A 10,959-nucleotide genomic window follows, 5' to 3' on the forward strand; every position below is an offset into this window, starting at 1 on the left:
CTGCGGCATCCGCGGCAATGAAGAGGCTGACGAGGCTGCAGCAGCTGCGTATCATTCCCGAGCAAGCGTGCGGATTACCCTCCCCAAAGGCTGTGAGGCATCTGGCATTCGAGCCCAGCCGTTGACTCATCTTCACACCGCGTCTTCGCACGGCGAGTTCAAGGCTTTCACGTCTCATATTCCCATCCTTGTTTATCTTTCCTGGCGGGCTTCGTCTAGAGGCAGTCCGCACTTGGTACTCGTACAATAAACAGCTCTCTTATAGCGGCAGCTCGGCTCGTGCTCTGGTTCCTCTACGGAGTGTAACGCACAACATGGTGTCAGAAGTGGGATCCATGGGTCTACTCTTCGTATAGCGTGGATTTCTACAACTGTGCAAACTCCAAGCCCTTAAACATGAAGTATCGCAACGCCCATGACGACGACGTCGTACAAGATAACACCTCCAGACTCGTTCTCCTTCAAACCCAACGAGTGGCCGGCATGGAAGCGAAGATTCCTTCGATTTCTGTCAGCCTCCGGATTGCAAGGACAGAAAGAGACCAACTTGGTGGACACGCTCGTCTATGTTATGGGACAACAAGCCGAAGACACCCTTGAAACGCTCAAGCTCAAAGTCGAGGAATCAACCAACATCACAAAGGTACTGGAAAAATTCGAAGAGTATTTTGTACCTAGACGGAACGTGATTTACGAGCGAGCCCTGTTCAACACTCGAGTCCAAAAGGAAGCCGAATCCGTGGAAGATTTTGTAACTGCTCTCCACGTCTTATAGGAAACTTGCGACTATGGCGAGTTAAAAGATGATCTGATCCGAGACCGTCTTGTGGTAGGACTCCTCGATCGCAAGCTGTCAGAGAAGCTACACCTGGATCCGGACCTCAACCTCCACCAAGCCTTGGTCACGGCCCGACAGCATGAAGCGGTTCCAAAGCAGCAGGCTCACCTTCGACCGGGTCCCGAAAAAGACGGCAACATCGATCGCATTAGCAAACACTCAGGGGGTGACAGATCAACCACGAAGAAACACCCGGCGTTGGAATAGTGGCGCTCCCATCGCCCGGCAGGCTTTGCCATCCGCAGTAGCCATCTCCCACCGTATGGCAGGGTCACCATAGGAGTAGTAGACCTCCACACCGAGCTGTGTGTGGCAACCCGTACCCAGGGAGAAGGGACCTCTGGTGACTAAGCTGAACCTACAGATGTTTCGGACCCTTGCGGCCCTGTGGGGGAAGCAACACGTCACTTTGACCAATTGAGCTAAGCTAACACGCCTTCTCAGCGACTTCCAGGGGACATGCAAGCCACGCTCTCTCACTCATCCTCCTTTCACTCTTACATTTTTGCTCACTCATACACACATTCATACGACGGGATCGACGCAGACGGCAACTGTTGAACATGAAAGAACTGATGTTCTGAGGCTGGAACAACATAGAAGGGACAAAGGGACAAGAAGGCTTTGTATGTGTTTGTCCCTTCTATGTTGTTCCAGCCTCAGAACATCAGTTCTTTCACATCACACCTGACATCAGTCCTTGCAGAGGCCGCACAGACCTCAATTCCAAAAACATCATGACGTTTTCCAATGTACCCCAAGGCATGGTGGAATGCAGTTTGCTTAAGAGCTCGTCGTAAACGAAATGCAGCATGGACTCGCTTAAGACGATACCCCACCTCTGAAAACTTGATACTTTTTAAAAGGATAAAAGCACTGTTCCGTAGAACAATCAACCATGCCAAGAGAGAATCATGGCAGCAATTTATATAAACAATTTCCCAAGAAACACCCACGCAGAAGGTGTGGGAGAAGATAAGAAAAATACATGACCATTACAGAAATAGGCCACCGTCTATAATAATGCAAAACGGACAAGAAATTACAGATCCTAAGCAACAAGCAAATGCACTAGGTGCTATTTTTCAAAATCTGTCTAGCAGCTGCAACTGTAATTTGAAATTTCAAGTTTTCCGACAGGCAGAGGAGAAAAACCAACTTGACATAACTTTGGATAACACAGAACCATACAATTTACCTTTTTCTATGCAAGAGTTGGAAAGAGCTATGAAGCGTGGAAACAAGTCGGCAGCTGATCCAGATGATATCCACTATGAAATGCTTACTCATGTAAGCCAATATTCCAAGCCAGAGTCCACTCTTAGATTTCTTCAACCGACTTTGGGACAGGGGTGAGTTTCCTTTATCGTGGCGGGAGGCTGTAGTTATCCCTGTCCCAAAGCCTGGAAGGGATCCTTCTTTACCCACAAGCTATCGCGACCAATTGCTTTAACGAGTTTTATTTGCAAAACGATGGAACGCATGGTGAACAGTCGATTAATTTACTACTTGGAACAAAATGAAATGCTTTCAGATCTACAGTGGGGTTTCCACAAATATCTCTCAACCACAGACCATATCGTTCGACCTGAGGCAGTGTTGTGTTGTGTTGTATGAGTGAAGTGAAGGAAGACGATTTGCTGACTAGGCTCGAGCGCGACGTGGCAAGAACATTCTAGTTCGGGCAACGACGAAGAAGGATTATTTTGTATAGGCTCTGGAATAAAGGGTTACGATACCACATATTGGCGCAGTCGAAGCTCAACGCTGAACCGCTGCGATGAATTTGCATCCTCCACCACAGTTTCTACCAGTTCCTGGTAAGCCGTCAATACCATGGGAGGAATGGTACTTACTCTTCGAAACTTACCTTACGGCTTGCGGCGGTGACTCTTTCCCCAGTGAACGCAAAGTTTCTATCCTGCTAAACTGTCTTGGCGCGGAAGGCCAAAAGCAGTATCGTCACTTGCCGGATATTTCTATTCAGAGGAGCACGGGATCGTCTACAACTTCGCCTCAGCCTGATGCCGCGTCTGCTGGAGATACTGCTCCTCCTCAGGATCCTTACGTCGTTGCGGTCATAAAGCTAAGGACTCGTTTCACGACGAGCGTCAACAGAACTGCCGAACGCTACAAATTTCGTTCGCGGGCTCAGTTTGCTGAAGAAACTGTGGACGAATATGTCTCTGCTCTCACGGAACTCGCTTCCACCTGTAGCTTTGGGAGCCTCACCGAAGAAATGATCTGCGATCAATTTGTTGAGAAAACTGATCGAAGGGAGATACGGGATCGTCTCCTCTTGGAGCCTTCCCTGACCTTGGACTCTGCCTTGGTAATTGGAAGGCAAGTCGAACAGGCCATACGAGAATCGGCTTTGCTTTCGAGTCCAGTTCATTCTTCGCAAGTAGCAGCAATACGAAACAATGATTCCACTCCAGTGAAGACCAAGTGCTTCAGATGTGGATCGCCGAAACACAAGGCAAACAATCCCTCTTGCCCTGCCAAGGACAAAATATGCCGCAAGTGCCGCAAGAAGGGCCACTTCGAATCCGTCTGCCGCTCAAGTACGAAGCAACGGAAGATGGTGCGCGAGCTCGACGCCTCAGTATTTGCCGTCACATCTGCAACACCTTCAGCAATCTTCTGTCAAGTTGAGGTCGACCATATCCTGCTGAGGATGTTAGTCGACACAGGATCGTCAGTCTCCTTGCTGCCCATTACTTTATACAAGCAGTATTTCAAGCACCTGCCGCTCGAACATTCTGCAGTTAAGCTCAAGTCCTATTCGCATGAAGTTATTCCTGTCTACGGAACGTTCACAGCTTTGGTGAGCTTCGCCAAACGTTCGAAAGCATGCACTTTCTACGTCGTAAAGTCTGGAACTCCAATATTGGGTATTGACGCCCTTCATGCATTGGATATCAAGTTGGATGTCGCACAGCTGAGATGCTCTCGCGTACAAGCTGAGTCAGACGACAGCATGGAATGTACTGTCCCAGATCAGTTTCCACGTCTATTTGCCGACGGGTTAGGACTTGCAAGAGGGTTCTCTCATAAAGTTACTGTCAAGACTTCAGTGATTCCTGTGCAGCAGAAACTGCGACGGCTGCCATTAGAAGTCCGCCAGAAGGTATCCGAGGAACTGCAAAAGTTAGAGCAAGCGGACATCATCGAGCGGGTTGACGCGTCCGAATGGGTGTCTCCCATCGTCGTCGTCTGGAAAAGGACCGGAGAACTACGCTTATGCGTCGATCTACGGAAACCAAATTAAGCAATCATTGTGGACAGCCATCCACTTCCGCACGTAGACGATCTGTTTCAGCGGAAGCAGTTTCGGCTGGATCCGTTGAACCAGACGAAGTCGGCCGGGAGGCGGACAATCGTGAAGCATTCCACGTTCGTCCATCGCTCGTCCTGTATGTCGCCGGGCCCACTTTCTCCTGAATGCGCAGTGGGGAACTAAATGACGATGAACCTTTGGGCTGGCTTCCCGGGAGTCTAACCGTGACGAAATCGCCACCTTCGAACGCCGGCTGCTTAACCCTGTTTCGTGAGTCGAAGTTCTGCTTCATACGCTTTTGATAGTCTTTGACTCTCGTCCGCAGCTTGGTCATTTCTTCAATGATGTTACCCTCAAGGCAAGGAAATCCCACGACGTCCAGGCGCGTCCTCATACGCCCATCGTACCACAGGCAGAGATACGTGTAGCCTTCTTGAACAAGAAACATCTGCTCTCCGTTTTTTTTCGACTTCACCAGAGCATATGACACAGCATGGCGATATGGTATACTGCATATTCTCCGGACCAGGGGAATATATGGAAACTTTCCAGTTTTTATCAAAAATGTTCTATGAAATCGTGTCTTTAGAGTCCGTCGCGGATCCTGACTATCAAACATTTTCACACAGGAAATGGGTGTCTCACAGGGCGCTCTCTTGAGTGTCACCCTTTTCATAGTCCTGGTTAACTCTGTAACGAGAGAAATACCAAACAATATTTCATGCTCACTATATGCTCATGATCTCCAGATATCAGTTTGCTACTTCGATTTAAGGACCGCAGAGCGACAGCTGCAACTGTGCTTAAATCGACTATCAATATGGAGCGAAAAAAATGGCCTGCAGTTTTCAACGGACAAAACTAGAATAGTGCTTTTTACACGCCGGCGAAATGTTGTCCGAGAACCTGAGCTCTACCTCGACGGACAGCTCTTAAAAACTGAGCAACAACACAAATTTCTGGAAGTAATATTTGACCGCAAATTAAACTTTCGGGCACACATTCTCTCGCTGAGGGAACGTTGTATGCGCAAAGGAACGCTATTAAAGTTACTTGGGAACAGAACATGGGGAGTAAATCCGACATTACTTTTAAAGGTCTACCGAGCTTTGATAAGGTCGAAAATGGACTACTGTTGCTTTGTTTATGGCTCTACTCCACGAAGTTATCTCCGCTTTCTAGACACGGTACATCACGAAGCACTCCGGTGCTGCCTGGGTGCTTTTCGCACGTCTCCTGTAGAAAGCTTGTACATCATGGGTAATGAACCACCACTGAACTTACGAAGGGATTTCTTAGGCATGCTCTACGCTATGAAGACAGCGGCCCTCCCTAACAATCCCGCACATCAGCAAGTTACTCAACCTTCGTATAGGCACACATTTGAGATGAGGCCTTCAGTTATTCCTCCCTTTAGCATTCGTGTAAACCAACAATTTGAAAGTACAAACATAAATTTATCGCGCATTGCTCTACGTCACACAACAGGTTTACCACCATGGGAACAAAATCCTATGGTAGTGGGCCTTACATTGTGTAATTTACCCAAGAATAGCACCCCAGACTGTGTTTACCAGAGTTGATTTCAAGAAATCGAGGAAAAATATGGTGGTTATACCTTCATATTTACGGACGGCTCTAAGTCGTCTGACTTGGTAGGGGCATCGTACGTTTGTGAAGAAACAACATTTTCTGCTAGGTTGCCACCACAGTTTTCATCATTCTCCGCTGAATTATATGCTCTAGATATAGCTATGACGTACATTGAGCAACATACTAAACACCGCGTCATTATTTGCACTGACTCTCTAAGTTCAATCCAGGCTATCCTTCATGAAACACCAACAAAGAACTTTATTGGTGCCCGAATAATAGACAAAGTACGACAGCTTAAATCACTGTCAAAAGAAATTGTTTTCTGTTGGATTCCAGGCCACACTGACATTATAGGAAATGTAAGAGCTGACAAAGCAGCACGTGTAAGTGAACACCATCGCATCCTCGAGGCGGTGGTGGTGGTGATGATGTTGAAAGGGCGCATCCTCGAGGCAAAATTGCCGCACACCGATCTTCGGCCTATAGCATTCAAGCACTTAATGCAACGATGGCAACAACTGTGGGACTTATGCACTGAAAATAAACTGAAAATGGTGAAACCCTCAGTAAACCCTTGATGCACAAATACAGACACACCTAGGGCCCAAAAAATTATACTTACGAGACTACGCATAGGTGATACGCGTATGACCCATGAGTATCTGCTAAAAGGGGAGACTATTCCATTATGCGATGTCTGCCTCGTACCCCTTACTGTGATACATATTTTGTCTGGATGCCCAAAATATGAGGCACAATACACGCACCATTTCGGGATGCTCTCAGATTACTGTATCCCATTTCATCCCATACTAATGCTTGGGGAGGATCCGCTGATCCCTACAGAATGCCTGTTAAGCTACCTAGAAGCGACTGGCCTTACTAAGTTAAGTTGTATAGCTCAGCATCTCATCAGGGCGTCTGCTGGTTGTGGGAGTGACGGAACCAGGAGAATAAACAACCACCCGTCTGGGCATACCTCGAAGTCCTGTGGACATAGGAGAAATGGCGACTCCCTCGCCTGGGGATGCCCAGAATCCCAACATGAGTAGGGTGGTTCAGGTGAGCTCCTCGCCCCGGAAATGTCTCGAAGTCTTTCAGACAGAGGAAAATAGGCGACTCCCTCGCCAGAGATTTTTTCCCGCAGCTTCTGAGCCCTCGCAGTGCGGTAGGCACCATGGATGCGACAGTCATAGAAGGGAGGCCGGAGGGTATTAGTGGCAGTTATTGCCGTGGCTTCAAATTTAACAACACACCTATGTTTTCTTTCTTAGCACTGTAGTCACAAAAACAAAAACAGTCACAGCTCTTTTTAAACCAATGACACATAAGACCCTTCTTGTCTTAAACCAGCATAGAACATGCAAACACAGCACGGAAAATAAATCATGTGTCTTGGCACTATTTGGCCTTAGTTGCTCTTGTGCCATTAAGCACCAAAACACCACGAAGAAACACCAACAAAAATCTTCAGAGAGCTCAGAGAACTCCAGAAGCAAGACATGCGTTGGTGCGGCAGGGATCCACATCCGAGACATCTGCAACAAGTGCAAAAAGAAAGGACATTCCGCACTCGTGTGCAAATCCTCCTCAACAGTGCACGCAATTGAAGCACAGCAGGACGTTGGCTTCGTAGGCATCGCTGCAGGAGATAGCAGCACAAGATGGGATATATCAGTGCTCCTAAACGGTAAGCCACACCTTTTCAAAATAGACACGGGAGCAGATGAAACCGTTATATCTTATGAAACGTTCTGCCAGCACCGTAAGACAGGCATCACGCTTACAAAGCCCAAAAGACAGCTACACGGTCCCGACGGCAAACCACTCCAAATCCAAGGAATGCTTGATTGTGACCTCGAGCTAAATGGCAAAAAGGCAAAACAAGTGATCTACGTGGTGAAGGGACTTAGGAAGTCGTTGCTTGGCAAACCAGCAGTAGAAAAGTTTTGTTTGTTTACACAATCCGCGTAAGGACTTCCCTCAGCTCTTCAAAGGACTCTGTAACCTCAAGGAGGAATATACTCTTGTTCTCAAACAAGATGCAAAACCGTATGCTGTCGTTTCTCCGCGCCGCGTGCCGCTCCCTCTCTTCAAAAAGACACGGGAAGAAATTGAACGAATGAAGAAACTTGGGGTTATTTCACCAGTAGATGAGGCAACAGAATTGTGTGCTCCAATGGTAGTGGTTCCGAAACCGTCAGGAAACATCCGTATCTGTGTTGACCTATCAGAACTCAATCGACATGTTCACCGCGAATGGCACCCCATACCCTCAGTGGAGCAGACACTAGGACAGCTTTCAGGTGCAAAAATATTCTCGCGGCTGGGTGCTAACGCTGGCTTTTGGCAAATTGCTCTTAATGAGAATAGCCGACTGCTCACTACATTCATCACACCGTTCGGGAGATTTTGCATCAATCGCCTCCGATTCGGCGTCAGAACACTTCCAGAAGAGAATGGCGAGAATCTTAGAAGGCATCGAAGGGGTACTCTGCCACATGGATGACGTCCTGATCTACGGTTGTACAGAAGGGGAACATTCCCAGCGACTGAGGAAAGCGCTAGAACGATTAGCCGACGCACAACTTACCCTGAATTCCGAAAAGTGTGTTTTTGAACTTCCAGCATCACTTTCCTAGGACACAGAATAGACGACAATGGCATTCGACCGGATAATAGCATCCTCAAGTCGGTACAGGAGATGCCACCGCCATCAAATAAGCGCGTACTCCGACGTTTACTTGGCATGGCAACGTATCTGGCGAGATTCGTGCCTCGTCTGGCTGATCTTCTACATCCCTTAACATCAATGTTAAGTACGAAAAGCGACTTTGTCTGGGACAAGGCGCAACAACACGCCTTTCAACAGTGGAAGGACATTCTTTCGACACGTCCCGTTCTGGGGATTTCGACCCAACAAAGGACACCATCGTATCTGCCGAAGCCTCCGCGTACGGAGTAGGTGCAGTTCTAAGGCAGCAGCAAAGCGATGGAAAGCTAAAAGTAATCGCCAACGCGTCTCGCACCCTGACCGAAACAGAAAGGCGATATGCAAAGATAGAGAAGGAAGCTCTATCCGTCCAGTGGGCTTGTGAGAAGTTTAGGGACTACCTCATTGGAACCCGGTTTACTCTCGAAATCTATCACAAACCGCTGGTTACCCATTTCTCTACCAAGTCACTGGACGACCTTACGCCAAGGCTGCAAAGGCTACGTATGCGTATAATACGTTTCTCCTACGACATTGTTCACGTTCCCGGGAAAGAGCTTCTCGCTGCTGATACTCTGTCAAGAGCTCCGCTTCCCACAACAGAGTGTGGAGACCTCGATGAAGAAGTTCAAGCTTACGTACAATGCGTAACAGCCAATATACCAGCAACAGCTCCAACGCTTGACTGGATTAAAGAGCAACAAGCAGCTGATCCTACTTGCCAGCAATTGGTCCGTCTCACTGAGCACGACTGGCCAAGCAAAAGGGACACGCCACATGACCTTAAGCAATTCTGGGATCATCGACACCAACTGTCTATTAGCAGTAAAATACTGGTGTACGGTTCAAGAATAGCAATCCCACAGTCCATCCACGACAACATTCTACAGACGCTACACGTTGGTCACTTTGGAATTGTAACTTCGGAATGTCAACTTCGGAATTTGGAATGTCAACTTCGTGCGAAAGATTCAGTGTGGTGGCCAGGGATAAACGCAGACATCGAGCAAATGGTGAAGGACTGCAACTTGTGCGCGCAACACCACATCAACAGGAAAATACCGCTAATGCCTACATCATTTCCACAGCGTCCGTGGGAAAAGGTGGCAATGAACTTGTTTTGCCTAAACGGACAATGGTGGTTAATTGTCACCGATTACTACTCGCGGTATCCTGAAATTGCGCGATTAATGTGTCCACTGCAAGTCCATTTTTGCACGACACGGCATACCGAACGAAGTATTATCCGATAACGGACCACAGTTCGCCGGTGCAGAATCAACAGAATTTCGAAAATTCGCAGAGGAATACAAGTTAAAACACACCACTAGCCCGAGATATCCCCAAAGCAACGGCATGGCAGAAGCAGCCGTAAAGATTATCAAAGGATCTATGAAGAAAACGGGGGATCCGTATGAAACGCTTCTTTCCTATCGGTCAACACCCCTCAAGAACGGCTACAGCCCAGCCGAACGACTGATGGGTAGACGACTGCGAACTACACTTCCCGTAGCGGAGTTAATGCTGCTACCCAAGAAGGTAGACCACGAGGCCGTAAAGAAGTGCGAAGAGCTACTGAAAAAGAGACAGAAACAACAATTCGATAGACACTACGGCGTTCGACCTCTCTCTGATGTTGATGAGGGTCAAGATGTATGGGTCGTCGATGTACAAAGAAGAGGATGCGTGAATGGCCCAGCCTCAACATCACGTTCCTATCTTGTGGCAACGGAGAGCGGAAAGCTTCGCGACAATCGGTCGCATCTCATCCCGCTGTCACACAGTTCACGTAATGACCAGTTCGCCGAAACTACAGACCTCGCAGATGCACAAACGCATGAAAGAATTAGCACTTGTGAGAATATGTCTCACATGCATACTAGACGTGGATTCTGCATTACGCCAAAGACTTTTCCTGAGTCAGATACTTCCAAAGGAGGGAAAATGTGAGGTATCTGGCATTCGAACCCAGCCGTTGACTCATCTTCACACCGCGTCTTCGTACGGCGAGTTCAAGGTTTTCACGTCTCATATTCCGACCCTTGTTTATCTTTCCTGGCAGGCTTTGTCTAGAGGCAGTCCGCGCTTGGTATAATATACAACTTATATACTTGGTATACAATAAACAGCTCTCTTATAGCAGGAGCTGGGCTCGTGCTCTGGTTCCTCTACGGAGTGTAACGCACAACACAGACGAACCTTCATAAATGATGTCGTCAGGCCTCTCGCACATGCGCAATGGTCTCAGGATGTTCCACCAAGAGTTCTGATGCGTGAAGTGGACCCTGCCTTTGGTTTCACCATGCCTTCTCGTGTGCCTCGCTATTTTGCGTCGCTGATACACAGGCTTCGTCTTGGGGTTGCATTCACCCCCCATTTCAAGCATCTGATCGGCCGCTCCGACTCCACGCTCTGCTCTCGCTGTGCTATTTTGGCGGATACCAAGCATGTGCTCCTCGACAGCCATCTTTACACTTCCCAAAGAGCAGCTCTATTGCAAAGAGTGCTCTATGGCAACCATTCTCGGCCCTT

The 10,959-nt window shown here is 48.0% G+C and overlaps 1 protein-coding gene across 1 annotated transcript; it reads left to right on the plus strand.

The window, feature by feature from the left end:
- Positions 1 to 2,618: 2,618 nt before the first annotated feature.
- LOC135389621 (uncharacterized protein K02A2.6-like) lies at positions 2,619 to 4,109 on the plus strand. The gene has a single exon (XM_064619656.1). It carries the CDS (start codon positions 2,619 to 2,621, stop codon positions 4,107 to 4,109), a length of 1,491 nt encoding a protein of 496 aa, XP_064475726.1.
- The last annotated feature ends 6,850 nt before the right edge of the window (positions 4,110 to 10,959 follow it).

Source organism: Ornithodoros turicata, chromosome 3, assembly GCF_037126465.1.
Source record: "Ornithodoros turicata isolate Travis chromosome 3, ASM3712646v1, whole genome shotgun sequence".
NCBI classification, from domain to species: Eukaryota; Metazoa; Arthropoda; class Arachnida; order Ixodida; family Argasidae; genus Ornithodoros; species Ornithodoros turicata.

What these genes read in the sequence shown, in the direction of transcription:
- LOC135389621 (XM_064619656.1), top strand. Translation starts at nt 2,619, where the DNA reads ATGAATTTGCATCCTCCACCACAGTTTCTACCAGTTCCTGGTAAGCCG.